At 32.9% G+C, this 15,627-nt stretch overlaps 1 protein-coding gene across 3 annotated transcripts in view; it reads right to left on the reverse strand.

Moving 5' to 3' along the window:
• PIAS1 (protein inhibitor of activated STAT 1) overlaps positions 1 to 15,627 on the reverse strand; it is a 106,529-nt gene that overhangs the window by 71,203 nt on the left and 19,699 nt on the right. For all 3 annotated transcript variants that reach the window (XM_037155544.2, XM_037155543.2, XM_037155545.2), the window contains exon 2: positions 11,032 to 11,476. In XM_037155544.2, coding sequence (XP_037011439.1) covers positions 11,032 to 11,476 — 445 coding nt within the window. The remainder of the gene's footprint in view (positions 1 to 11,031; positions 11,477 to 15,627) is intronic.

Here is a 15,627-nt window from a genome sequence, read left to right on the forward strand (position 1 = left end):
CAATGTACCACTCACTCCATGACCATACCACTAAAAAACCATTAGGTTTAACAAAATTTAAAATGTGTGAATTATATCTCAATGAAGCTGTTTAAAGAAATCCAAACATCATAAACATATTAACCCACATATCTGAGTGACAACTGAGTTGTTCAACTTCTGTATAATGCAAGATATTGTAAGTTACACAGTAAGTGACAGACTAAGATATTTACAACATATAATAGAGAGCTGACTAGTTGCATTATACAGAAAGCACAAACCAGTAAGGGAAAAACAAATACAAATGAAGAAAATGAGCAGAGAATATGAACAAGCAATTCACAGAGTACAAAAGGATAATTATAAAATGTTCAGCTTCAGCAGTAAGCAAAGGTATATAAATTAAAACAAGGTATTATTTTCCTTTTACCACTTAAAATTTTTAATTACTAAAAAAATTGTGGGTAATAAGCTCTCTCATAAAAATGTTGGTAGAGTATAAACTTTAAGGGGGTGTAGAGGATGCAGTTTAATGGCAACTTAGAAGTATGTATATCCTCTGACCTTGGAAAACTACTTTGCATTTAAAGAAACACATAAGTACAAAAATATGTATTTTTAATATATAAGAATGCTTAATGGTATAGAGCAAAATAATAGAAAAAAACCTATGTTCACAGAAAGGATTATACATGATACATTTTATAGTAATTCAAATAAATGAAGTGATCTACCTGGGCAGCTGTGTATAATATCCTATGGTGTTAAGTGTAATTCAGAAGACCTGGGGTACAGGGAAATCTATTTTTAATAATAAACACCCTCAGTATTTCTGATTCAACTACTCTACAAGACAAAAAATGTTAAATTCATGCTCCCTGGTTAAGTATAATCCTTTTAATTTTTACCCTAGGTTATGCTTTTTAGTTTCCTTTGCCTTGTGCTGTCTAAGATGAACCTATGTGTTTGATTCCTGGACTAGCTCATGAACTCCTTTTATTGTCTTCCTGCCAACTAGAATGAATGGTGCTTGGCACAAACAATGCACTTAATATATATTAGTTGAATGAATAAACTTTTTAAAAATCAAAACTGTTATTTTTATATTTATGTTTTTTATAAAGTCACAAATCTTTTAAGAGAAAGGGATGGAAAGGATCTACTTCCATGGCCATGGATCATTTACATGAAAATGAAAACATGCTTTATTAAGATCTTGGTTCTTTTGGAATGTTTTATACTGGCTTGATGCATATGGAAAGGATAAAAATCAGCAAAAAAGGAACTAAGAAAGAAAATAATAAACTACATGAGTCTTCTCTAACTGCATTTTACCTTTTATTTAATTAATTTTAGAACTTTAAAATTTTGCCTAATACTCCCTTTTAAAAAGATTTTTCAATTAGTTTGTTTTCAGTAAGTATCACTTTGTATTAGTTTCAGGTATACGGCATAGTGATTAGATAATCATATACTTTACAAAGTGTTTCCTCCAGTATTTCAATACCTACCTGGCACTGTACATAGGGATTACAGTACTACTGACTATATTCCCTACTTTAAATCCCCAAGAACTATTTTGTGACTAACAATTCGTACTTCTTAATCCCTTCCACCTTTGTCACCCAGTCTCCCAACCTCACCCCCTCCAGCAACATCAATCTGTTTCCTACAAGTATGAGTCTCTTTCTATTTTATTTTTTCTTTAGATTCCACATATAAGTTAAATCATATGGTATGTCTTTTTCTCTTGTTTCATTGAGCATACCACCTTCTAGGTCCATCAATGCTGTTGCAAATGGTCAAATTTCATTTTTCTTTATGAAATGAAATAGTTCATTAAGTAATAGTTCACTGTTTATATGAACCATCACTTTTTTATCTACTCATCTATTGGTAGGCACTTGGTTTGTTTCCATATTTTAGCTCTTGTAAATAATGCTTCAGTGAACACAGGGGTGCAGATATTCTGAATTGGTGTTTTGGAGATTATATATATATATATACACACACACACACACACACACACACACACACATATATCTCCAGTAGTGGAATCACTGGGTCATAAGACAATTCCATTTTTTGAGGAACCTTCATACTGTTCTCCATAGTGGCTGTACCAATCTTCATTTCTACCAACAGTGTACGAAGGTTCCCTTTTGTCTACATCTTCATCAATACTTGTTTTTTTATTTTATTGATGATAGCCATTCTGACAAGTGTAAGATGATACATCATTGTGGTTTTAATTTGCTTTTTTTTTTATGTTGAACATCTTTTCATGTATCTATTGGCCATCTGCAAGTCCTGTTTGGAGAAGTACCCATTCAAGTCCTCAGCCCACTTTTAAATTGGATTTTTTTTGGTGGTGGTGGTAGTACTGAGTTGTATGAATTCTTTATAAATTTTGTATATTAATCCCTTATCAGATATATCACTGGCAAATAACTTCTCCCATTCAGGAAGTTGTGTTTTCATTTTGTTGACAGTTTTCTTTGCTGTTCAATAACCTTTTAGTTTGATGCCGTCCCATTTATTTATTTAGTTAGTTAGTTTCCCTTGCCCAAGGAGATAATCAGAAAAAAATATTAAGAGAAATGTCAGAGAGCCCTGGCTGGTGTAGCTCAGTGGATTGAGCACAGGCCTGTGAACCAGAGCATCTCGGTTCAATTCCCAGTCAGGGCACATGCCTGGGTTGCAGGCCAGTTCCCAGCAGGGGACACAGGAGAGGCAACCATACATTGATATTTCTCTCCCTCTCTCCTTCCCTTCCCCTGTAAAGATAAATAAATAAAAATCTTTTAAAAAAAGAGAGAGAAATGTCAGAGACTTTACGCTTACGTCTTTAATCTACTTTGAGTGTACTCTTGTAATACGATATAAGAAGGTGCTCGTTTCATTTTTTTTGTATGCATCTGTCCAATTTTCCCAACACTAAGTTGAACAGATTGTCTTTACCCCACTGTATGTTCCTGCCTCCTTCCCTAGTATTTTTAAGGACCCTTACAATCTTCATTTTATTTTTAAGGTCCCTCTACATCTTGAAAAAATACTGTAAATCATTTTCTTTAAGGCAAAAATTGTTTTGCTCCCCAAAGTATTAGAAAATCATCAGGAATATTTCAAGATTAATATATATGTCATTTCAATAGAATAAATCTTAGCAAAAATCTAAAATCTAGACTAGTCAGGAAAAAAATTAAGGTTTTCTTTAAAATATTCAGGTATTAAGTTACAGAAGGCCTATCATGTTAACAAAATACATACTTGGCCTTTCTCTTTTCTAGTCCTTCTATTTTCCCTAGTATCACTGTCTTTTCCAAAGAAACTCTGCCTTCTTTTGATGGCCCTGATATATGACAGCTTCGATTTTGTCATTTTTGCCTCCAGCTATGTTACAGGCTTAATTTGCTCTAGGATGCGATTCTTAGTTTTTTCTGGTGGCCCAAGGTACCTATAGAGCTCTCCTCCAACACCATATTTCAAATGAATGATTTTTTTTCCTATCAGCCTTCTTCACTGTCCAACTTTACTTTTATACTGGGGCTTAAAAAAAAACATTAATACATAGAAGTTTCACATACTTATGTAATCAATTCTAGCCATCATTTCCTTTGTAATTTCTTAAACTATCTAAATATGAATTGCTAACTTTACATTTTATACATATATACATACACACATTTATATACATGGCTTTAACTTCCCAAAATTCAAGTACAGAAGATCACAGCTTGTGTTGAATTGTTAGAAGGCAAAGTTTTTAAAAGCAGAGTAGAGTGAATCATAAAACCTTTGAATGCCCTTTCCAATACTTATCAGAGCCTGTGTCCTTGAATTTGCACCACCTGATCTCCAAGCACTGGCTATTAGGCATGTGGAGGAAGGCAAACTCAATTATAAAATATGAGAGGCAAAGGAAACTGTGAAATATAATCCAATGCCAGAGGAGCCTTTGGCAGAAAACACTGGTAACCAATATTATTAAAATGTAACAGAAACCTTCCCCACACCGGACAAAACAAGATGGATCATTTTAACTATTTCAAAGTATTGAAGCATCTGCTCCTTTCTTCCTAAGGCAAAAAACCCAAGTCATGTCTATTTTTAAAAAACTCAAACCTTTTCTATAAATTACTCATACATCTTCCCAAACCTAAAATAATCGTAATTTTCTATACAAAAATATCCTACTTTAAAAAGGAAAGTAATCAACCTAGCTTTCTAAAATACTGAGACTATAAACCCAGTCCACCTAGGTTGTTGGTCAGTCCTCCCTAGAAGTATCCGTTTACTGTCCCACATCAGATTAGATCTGCTTGTAGGAATCCAAATACTATGTATATTGCAGACAACAGATACTTGTAATGTTTTATGTAAACAACTTTTTGACAAACAATAAACTTAAATAGAAGTCATCTTCCAAGGCTTAAAAATGAGAAAGATAAAACAAATAAGTGATCTGTTTAATCACAAATTGAATGACATTCACGTAATCAATTAAAATACGTCTCGGTGTTTTGAATTCTTCAGTACATAGCATCCAAATACTTTCCAAACAATATTAGGACACTTTTACAATCAGGAGAAATAAAAGGAGACCATCTTCACAGACAATTTCCAGTTTTTATGACCATGTTTAGTTTAAAGACACGTGTGAATTGTTTCATTTTATCATCATTAGTTACTGTCACTGTGGTCAGTGAGAAAAAGATTAAATTGTATTAAGTTCTATAAGAAACACTACAAACATAAAATTGTACAATCAAAACCTAATTTCCTTACCTCCTTACTGTTCTCAATCCTCCCCCCCCATTATAATCCTTCCAATGAAGGGACAGATAGCGAAAAGATTTCTTTAAAAAAAAAAACAAAACCCTCAACCATAAAAATTATGATCCATGTTATTCCTCCAGAGAAGAAACCACTTAAATTATTCTTAGGCAAGATAAAGAAAACTTCTAATTACCATATATTGTCTTTGGAAAGTTAAATAAGAATGGTACAAAAGAAAATCAGTGGAAGCCCTCTTAGCTAACCTCTTGGATTAACTGATGTTTACCAAGAACCAGGGGTGTTTACTCTCAAACCTGTTTATGCCAGTTGCACTTGTAATTACAAAACTTAAATATTACAACACTGATGAAATGTGTGGAAAGTTGCTGTTTTTATAAAAACTGTTTCTATAAAAACTAAATTGAATGCTCTGCAAAGACCCAATAAAAGCACACTGCTTTAAATAATATATATTGGAATTATGTGAGTGACAACTACAAAAGATGTTTCTCCCGGTTGTTAGCAGATTCTGGAATCATATTGCTTAACAAATGTTTATATGCTCTCTCTGCATTAAGGAATCTAAAATTGGGAAATCAGCAGTCTCAAAGGAAAGGCCTTGACCTACATCAAAAGACTGGCAAGTAAACATACATGGACATGTTTTACATTAAAGTGAGATGCTTAAATTACTATGTATCAATTTTATCATTCATCAGTCCTATCATTTAACTACTGGTTCCAATAGGAAGGAATACTGCATCTTTCATTAATCAACTACAACACAATTTAGAACATTAGAAACAACACTCAATGTCAACAATTATTCCTCATACCAATATGAGAAATCTCTAATCTGTGGATACATGATGTGAATTTATTGGGGTGTAGTTGAATAAATCCTTTAAAAATCTGAAAAGGAGCACTAGCAGGATAGCTCAGGTGGTCAGATAATGCCAGGGTGTGGGTCTATACCTATAAAGGAATCCACAAATGAATGCATAAGTAAGTGGAACAAGTCAATGTTTCTTTTTGTCTGTCTAATAAAAATCAATAAATAAAATAATAAAAAATAAAAACATGAAAAGGAAAACATCTCTTGGGGAAGATATAATTTGGTTTAAATTTGTTATAAAGCAAAATTTGAGATGACTCACCAAACTTTTACACAACTACTCCAAATAAATACAAAGCTGTCTGTTCTCTACATACTAGCCTCTGAAGTAATTATTAAATATTTGAAGTAATTATAAATATTTAAATAACTATGCTAAAAATGTATTTTCTCTTTGAAAATGTACCAGAGTCAAAGAACATAGAAGTAATGAAATTTGTAATAGATATGAAAAAGAGTATTAATGGAGTTGGTTATTCAATTCTGAATCAAATAAAGCACTGCATCCTACGAATTATTCTTTCCGTCGCAAAAAAAATTGTTTTTACCATTATAGTCTAACACAAGCAACTTAATAAACAGAAACAATAATAATTGTATTATTCTAAATGATATTAAAGGATTGAGGATAAACATCTTTCCTCAAAATTGATGTTAACAAAACATTTTAATTCAAAATTATTTGTCCATCTGATATTCATAATTCTGTAAATTTCATAACTCATCAACACCAAAAGTGGCACACTATTAAAATATTTCAAAATATACTTTTAACACATGGTATCCAATATACTGTGAAGATTAAAAATTTTTTTGTGCCTCATTATTTATATGAATCAATAATATATGTGACTAACATCTGGCTGGGTTAAGTCAGTATTTGAGTCTCCTCTTCATTAAAATGAAAACAAACACACACACACACATACACACAGAGTAATGGACTGACTACAGTAACACAGCAGAAACATTTTTAAAATTTATCTCTAAAGTAAGTAGTGTCAATGATTCTACATTAAACGTGATATATTTACAATTAGAGAAAATTTTAAAAAGAGTATATTAAATATCCAAGTCATTGATTAACCACAGAGGTCAGAGTAGGAAGGTCAGTGGAACAACAGAGGGAAGGATATACTTCTTTGACCTACTCTATTTTCCATCCCTGTCAAGGTACTGTTTTTGATATGTGGTACACCCCAGTTGTAAATGGATTAAAAAATGGTTAGAATTCACTGAATTAAAGTAAAAGACTATTGTATTTAAATGACTGGGAGAGCTAATAAGTGCTTACTTAACAACTACCACGTAACTGGTTTATAGATAGCTATTACAGATGAATACAGCAGAGCCCTTACCATTTTGAGAAACTCACAACAAAATGTTTAGGAGCATGTAGGAAAATGAAATTGATTAAAAAATGGAGTAGGAGGATAGACGGATTAAGTGAGGAATCTTAGAAAGAGCAATGGAAAAGTTTTTAAAAAGCATTTGAAATGGACCTCATAGAACAAATAGATTTTAATACTGACAGACAAAAATACACAAGAAATCAAGCATTTTACTTTACAACCTCCTTGACTTCATCTCCCAATTCCTCTAGTTAACTATGGACAATGAAAAGAATTCTCTCATTAATATGTGGTTCCACAATGAAGAAAGACCTTAAAAGTACTTTAAAATTAAACAAATAATAATAAATATAATGAATAAGAATTATCTAATAAAATGGAGGATAACAAAACAATTATTTTGATTTTCTAGAAATATGAACTATGCATTAAAAACATTCAGCTTGCATGAGAACATCTCAAAATCTGTTTAAATCTAGGGCTTAAAGCCAAAATAGAAGGGAAATAAATGAAAAACTAAATTTACCTGTCACATTCTAAACTAAAGTAATAATCACAACAAACTGGTTAGCTGTTAAGAGCTTGTAAAGATTTTACAATAAATATTAAGTATTGAGTTGGTCAAAAATTCCATATGCTTTTTTCCATAAAGCAAGACACTTTTCATTTTCACCAATAACTTTATTGATTTGGATATTTTGAGTATCACATTGACTGTTCTCAAGTAATGTTTCCATTTGATCACTGTCAACTTCAACTTGTCTACTTGACAGCAGAGCATTATCCAGTGAGAAATGTCCAGCACAAAACTTTGCAAACTACTTTTGACACGTTCACTGGATCAGTCATAGTACTTTCTCCATACAATGCAGAAATCTTTTTGTGTTTCAGTTGCATTTTTACCTTTCTTAAAATAATAGAGCATAATATGCAGAAAATGTTGTGCATTTTCTTCCATTTTCAACATCAAAATGGCTACACAAAAATCCACCCATTTTGATGTTTTTTTTAAATAAATGGACGTTGATATGACAGCTGTCACAATACAATCTAATAAAATGATTTTGAATAAAGTTAAAGACATCTAAGATACTAGAGCTATCTTAAGGGAAATAAACAAATGAATTTTTTGGCCCATCCAATATGTTTTAGAAACAAAAAGAATGCTGTAATTCACTTAACTGTTTTAGAAAATATTGTTTTGCTACATTCAAAACAAATAATCTGCCCTGGCTGGTGTAGCTCAGTGGATTGAGCATGGGCCTGTGAAGCAAAGGGTGACTGGTTCGATTCCCAGTCAGGGCACATGACTGGGTTGCAGGCCAGTTCCCAGCATGGAATGCATGAAAGGCAACCATACACTGATATTTCTCTCCCTCTCTCCTTCTCTTCCCCTCTAAAGATAAATAAATAAAATCTTTAAAAATATATATTAAAAATACTAATAAAATAAAAAAACAAATAATCTACTAGCAAAAGTAATCCTTTAGAAAACTGAATTCTATGATGAAGTCACTTCAATTAACAAAATACAGAAATAGTCTTTTAATAACACTACAGAGTCTTATAGATTTTTAATTTTATTTAATAAAACAAAAAGAGCCTTAAAATATATTTGCAGATTACTCAATCTTTTTTGCAATAAATCTTTTTCAGATTCACTGAGCTCCATTTCCCTACCCCAAATATTTACTGAATAAATTTCCACAATTACTCTCTGGTAAGAAATACCTTACAATTAATTCAAAGAAATAATTTTAAATGATTATAAGAGTAAGAATTGTTTAATAAAATGGGGGAATAACAAAAATTTTGATTTTTTTTTTTTAGAAACATGAACCATGTACCATAAGAACATTCAGCTTACATCAAGACATCTCAAAATCTGTTTAAATCTAGTGAGCCTAATGTCAAAATGGAAGGGTAAAAAATGAAAAATTAAATTTACCTATCACATTCTGGACTCAAGCGACAATCATAATTCCTTATTTACCCATTACCCATTAATAAGTTCATAAAGACAGGTGTATCCTGAAGTATTAAATCAATAAAAGATATAAATTATATTAACAAGCTACAAAGGCATGAGAAGACAATTAATAAACACAATTAGAAATAAACATATTCAAACAAAATGCCTCAGCAAAATATCATTTAAATTTTTCTTAAATTTAATTTAAATATTATCCAATATAATCATAACATGTGTCCAGTGTGCATTTCCACTCCTCTATAATAAAATTTAGATGCATATGTAAACAACTCTTATTTATACTGGCATTAGTAATTTATGTTAGTGAAAATGAAAACAGCAAGATATGTTAATTAACTAAAACTAGAAGAAAATCTGAAAGCTGGGATCAAATAAAGCCACCATTTTTTTTCTTTAAATTTCAGGTAATGTTCACTCCAGCATATTTTCGGCAGCAGAACACTGGAAATTTTTGTCTTTTAATAAAAAACTTCTTTGAATCATAGAATAGTATACAATCTTTAATAAGAAATAAGCTAGAATATGTGTATATACACACACACTCACATATGTACACATACATGCCATTATAAATGTGTGTGCATATATGGCCCTGAGTTTTGTGCATGTGCACACACACACACACACACATACAAATGTGATAAACAAGGAGAGATACCTGTAATATATTATGGGAAAAAAGACATGGCACAGAATGCTATGTATGATTCCTTCATGAAAAACAGGAAACATAATTTGTTTATACATATATGCTTACACATTAAACTGCTCACAAGGAAGAGACTTTGGCACTTGCACTTTTTATAATGAGCCTGTGTAAACTTCATAAGCATACAGTAGGTTCTCAACAACGTATAGTTAAGTATTCTTGTTATGGCTATTTTAAAAATATAATAATGTGATATAAAATTTGTGTTGTTTGAAAATGATCCCTATAATCTTGATTTACTCAGGTAAATTCTGCAAAATATAATTAAAAACAAACACTTTCCAGTTCAAAGAATTTCAGTAAATGTTTTCAAAATTTAACACTCAACAATACCCCAAACTGAAATGTTTAATTATTTGTAACAGGGGTCAGCAAATGTTTTCTGAAAGACAACAGATACTTTAGGTTTTGCAGACATACATGGTCTCTGTTGAAATTTTTTTTAAAACAACTCTTTAGGATTTTTTTTTAAACATCCTTAGCTCAGATCCACACACACACACACACACACACAAAAAAAACAGTCTGCTGGCTATATTTGCCTTGCTTGCCATAATTTTCCAACCACAGATTCATAAAAAAAAAACAGCATCTGGAAATCTGATATTTAAATAAAATACACCAAAGGCATAAGAGATCACAATAGAGTCAGTTTTATTCTTCATTAAATAAAGTAAGGTTGCATTATAGCAATTAAAATTACAAGTTGATTAATATATTCTATTAATATGCTAGACATTAATCAAATAATGGGAAAACACAGTAAATATTTCAAGCATTCTCATTATATAACCATGATAACGTGTACACGTGCAAAGCACATATATCAACTTTAGAAAATCAGCTGAAATTGAAATACTACACATCAAATCTCAAATCTCCTTTTCTATTAATTAAAACCACTGACTCATTTAAATAATCAAAACTAGTTAGTCATTTTTTTAGATGTTATCAACCCTGGGAAATTAAGAACTAAATTTAGAGGCTAGTAATAATTACTGGGTTTTTGTTTTTTAATTTGTATGGGTTATCATAAAATATTAATCAATATAAAATATACTTTACACGTTTATATTTTGAAAATGGTTTAATAAATACTGTGTCAGCAACCATCACTAAAAGCTTGATTGTACTTTTTCCTTTGTCGAAAAGACAGCTTTCATACATCTGATTCTATCTAAAATTGAAAGATCATTATCATCTGGATGTTGTTACCAAATGTAAATTTTATTTTATATAATAAAGTGAGTCAAATTAAAACTCTAAAGTGAAAAGTTATCCCCCCCGAAGTAACCAAATAACCATTAAAGAATAATCTTACCTAGACTGGTGGGTTTTATCAGTTCATCCAGTAAATCATAAAATGGTAATTTTTGAAGTTTTATATCCGGATGGACTGGGTGAAGAGCTGATGTAAGGTGTGGGAGTTCCAGTTCATGTTTAGGTCCCAGAAGAGAAACAGGGAGTAACGGTGATGATGCAGGGTGACCATCATAAGTGAGTTGTGGAATGGTAGATGGAGACAAAGTTGCTGGCATAGGACCTGAATGTACACTGGGGATGGACAAGTCCGCAGGCGTCATGATTTTCTGGGGGAACCTCCGCCTATAGAGTTCTTTAATTTTCATTTGTACAGCAGGACTGCAGCCAGCCTTTAGCAAATGCAGAGCTTTTGTGAGAAGTTCGTGTTTGCGTCCGTGCTTGTTTCTCCCAGCGTAGCCCAATAGTACTTGAAGTTCAGAAACTCTAAGGCTCATAACCATTTGCTTAGAGACAAAACAAAAATGTAAAGCATTAGTATTCCAAGAATATAATTTACAATATTAAACAATACTTGATTATAACACTTTTTCTTTATTGTTTGCTTAGAGGACAATTCATTTACCATCGATTCTACTTATTTTAAGTTTAGTTTAATCATTTAACATGAGTAATCAATGAAAATTAATATGTATAAACTCACTGACTTCTACCCAGGGGTATTTAAGATTAACCACATCTCACCTCATCCCAGTGTTCTGATGAAATTATCAAGTATTTATCAAGCACTTACTGAGTCTCCAGAAGAATGCTGAGTGCTACATGGATGGCAAAAGACAGTAATGAGCCCTTGAGAATGTTTGTTTTCTTAGGGGGAAATTGTAAGTATACACGAAACACATAAACAGCCCACCTCAAACATTAGATGTATGCAAGATATAAATAACATCAAGTATTATATTGTATAATAATTCTATAATTTGTAGGACTTAACCTAGACCTTTTCTGATCCATTATATGCCAGATACACTTAATATTTTCATATGGGTTGTCACTATATCGTTCCAACTACACAAGGTTGTTATCTTTCTTGCTTTACATAAAAAGAAACTAGCTCAGAAAAGTTAAATAACTTACCTAAGGCCACTGAACCACTAAGTAGCAGCCAGGATTCAAACCCAGTTAATGCATGATTCTAAAGTCTACACTCTTTCCACTAAACCATTAGGAAAAGGATGGAGCTGGAAACATTACTGAAGCACTCCCCAGCAAAGCCAGGCTAAAAAGTCCAGAAATTCAATCCACATGCCACAATGTGTAAGACTATGGTAAAGAACTCTATTTTACTTTGTTTAACCCTGTGTTCCCAAACTGATTTAGTCATTGTTTTTCTCCCCACTCCCCAACTACTAAGAAAGACTGTCAACAGAAAATGTCTATCTATACCAATCCTCTTATTTTAAAGGAGAGTAAAATGAAATCCACAAAGAAGAAATGGCTTACCCAAGATCACACATCTAGTAACAGCAAAATCTTGACTTTACCACCATTGACAGGGGAGTGTTAGGATGCAAGACACATGTAAGCTTACCATTGGCTATCTGTTTTATGTCCTCACCTCATACTAAATACCAGTACATAAAAGCTAAACTGCCTGCCTTCTCCACCACTCCCTGAGATGACAGCCTCTCCCAGCCAATCCTCTAGTTCTTTGCAGACTGCAAAACAATTAAAGAAAAAAGTAAAATACAAAAAGAGTGTATAAAGAGTTTTATATGCAATATAGCTGGTTAATCAAAAAAAATATAAGCCCTTCCCCTACTTTTCCGGCCTGGCATTATGCTTTGTTTCCTCAAAGTCCAGCTTTTGCTCATTAGGCCTGGAAGAAGTAATGACTCTCTCCACACTACTTTTCCTGGCCCTTTTTCCTGTCTTTATTTTAGCACTTACCTTGCTGTATTATACTTTTCTGTTTATACAAGTGATTTCATGACCAGACTGAGGCCCACTAGGGCACAGGATCATGCTATCCTGAGCATCTAACACTAGAGTCTGACAACAGTAGAAACTCTTCAAATGACAGAGAGAAAGGCAGAGGAAGGTGAGGGGTGAACTGAGAGGAGAGGGAAGAGAGGAAGTCAAACAAGAATGGGAGTAGAATCTATAGTGATTTGTTTTACATATAAATATAACATAAATGCAAATTAATTCCTAAATCCTTATGTTCTATAAAAGGCATAATGTAGGTATAGAGTTGGGATAGACTTAACATCAAAGTCCACCCCAAATCCTGTGTTTATTTTTAGGGGTCATCAGAGATTAAATTATTATTACCTATAATGTCTGTAAGATATCATTTTCCCAATACTATGTCCTCAGAATACAAAATAATGTAAAGATTTTTATTCCTTATTTTATAAGAAACAGAGACCTCAACAGAATAGCAATATATTAATAAGTGAACTTCCACCCTGGCTGGTGTGACTCAGTGGATTGAGCACCGGCCTGTGAACTGAAAGGTTGCCAGTTCGATTCCCTGTCAGGGCACAGGCTTGGGTTGTTGGCCACGTCCCCAGTTGGGGCCGAGCACAAGGCAAGCAACAGATATTTCTCTCCCTCTCTTCTCCTCTCTCTGAAAATAAATAAAATCTTTAAAAAAAAAGTAAGACTCTGCTTTTAAAGAAATAACAAAAATTATACCTCAAAGATTATAGGTTAAAAATAAATTGAAGCTGGCATTGGGCAAATGGACTTCACTGAGAAAACTGTAAGTTTTAGAAAGAGAAAAATGCCTTCCCATTTCAATTCAACTCCCTTCTCCTAAGTCAAACACAAACAAAAACGAAATTCAGTGATTACCATAAACTGATGGTAATTCAGTTCCAGTTTATTACCATAAACTGATGGCCATACACTGATGACCACTTGTGTCCTTATTCTATTGTTATAAAAGGGTTTAAATGCAGCACAGATGTAATTATCATTCTATTTTTATGGTATAATTAATTCACATAAAATAAAAATCTCTTGATAGTCAAAAAAAGTTAATGATGTATGTATAGTTTTTGGTTTTACAAGATGCATAATTAATCATCACAAATTTGAGGTAGATGTTACCCTCATTTTTACAGATGGGAAAGCTGAGGCCTAGGAAGGTTAAGAAATTGGTTGCTTTGGATGGTGTGGCTCAGTGCATTTAGTGTCAGCCTGCCAACCAAAAGCTGGCCATTTTAATTCCCAATAAAGGCACATGCCTGGGATGCTGGCCAGGCCCCCAGCTGGGCATATGCAAAAGGCAACCAATAGATGTATCTCTCACACATCCATGTTTTTCTCCCTCTTTCTGCCTCCCTACCCCTCTCTCTAAAATTAAATAAAATCTTTTAAAAATTTACTGACTGTTGCACAACTACTTCTACTCCAAACACTGTGTTTTTATACTGATACTGTTATTTACTTATTTATTTTGCATGCGCACCATTCCCAGAGGTACTGCAACACCGGCTGGATGTGGGGGATAGATGGAGGAAGCTCCCTTCCATCTCCCAGCTCCAAAAATTCATTTAAAATAATGTCCTTGGATAGAGGATGTATATGATACTATTTTTTAGAGAAAACAAGCCACATGTCCTTTAATTAGAACCAGAAAAACCATTTACAAGATTAATTTATTTAAATTCAATCTCCATTTCAAGCTTCAACATTTTGGCTTTTAAAAAAATGGTGGTTGCCTGGCTGGTGTAGCTCAGTGGATTGAACGTGGGCCTGTGAACCAGAGTATCGCAGTTCGATTCCCAGCCAGGGCACATGCCTGGGTTGCAGGCCAGTTCCCAGCAGGGGACACACGAAAGGCAACCATACATTGATATTTCTTTCCCTCTCTCCTTCCCTTCCCCTCTAAAGATAAATAATAAAGTCTTAAAAAAAAAGACAATTATGTTATTTAAAAAAATGGTGGTTAAGAAAAGAATTACCAAGATTCAAATCAGCCATTGCACCTTATAATCGGGTATACTGAAAAATGAGGTGCTATCTATTGCTATTATTGAAGTAGTTGTTCCATACTCTTAAGGACTGTAATAAGCATGCAGTATTTTTAAAACTAAATAAAAGGGAATGGGGAACACAAACACCTGAAGCATCACTCAACTGAAAAGCTTCAGAGAAGGAACAGTTGAATGTGAAGTGTTGACAAGAAAGCTAAATACATCTGAGATGTTGATCAATTGTCAGTGTTTACATTATTACTATGGCTGTAAATAATATTCACAGCTGAGCCAAAGGTGTATCATTACTTTTCCCTATTTGTATGAACCTGCTTTCCCTATAGTGAATAACTGCACCATTTTTGCATTTGCTTAGTTTTCTAATTCATCAGCAAGCTCTTGCTAAAGTGTTACTTTCCTATACCTCCAGTCCCCCTCCACCAGTTCCTACTTGGACTGCTTGCTCTCCAGGCATGGTATACAACTATGTTCATAGAATTTCCCTTTAACTTATCCTGGTAATTCCCTTGTCTTTCTTCCACAGTGGATACATCTCCTTGATCTCACTTCTTTACTGGTTTTCTCTTTTCAGTAGGGTATTTCTGTCTGTAATTTCCTGAGAACAGGGTATGGAAAGGACTTTTTAAAAACTGTTACATTGTTTAAAAATA

This window comes from Artibeus jamaicensis, unplaced genomic scaffold (genome assembly GCF_021234435.1).
Source record: "Artibeus jamaicensis isolate MK-2021 breed Jamaican fruit bat unplaced genomic scaffold, CSHL_Jam_final contig_548, whole genome shotgun sequence".
In the NCBI taxonomy this organism is placed as follows: Eukaryota; Metazoa; Chordata; class Mammalia; order Chiroptera; family Phyllostomidae; genus Artibeus; species Artibeus jamaicensis.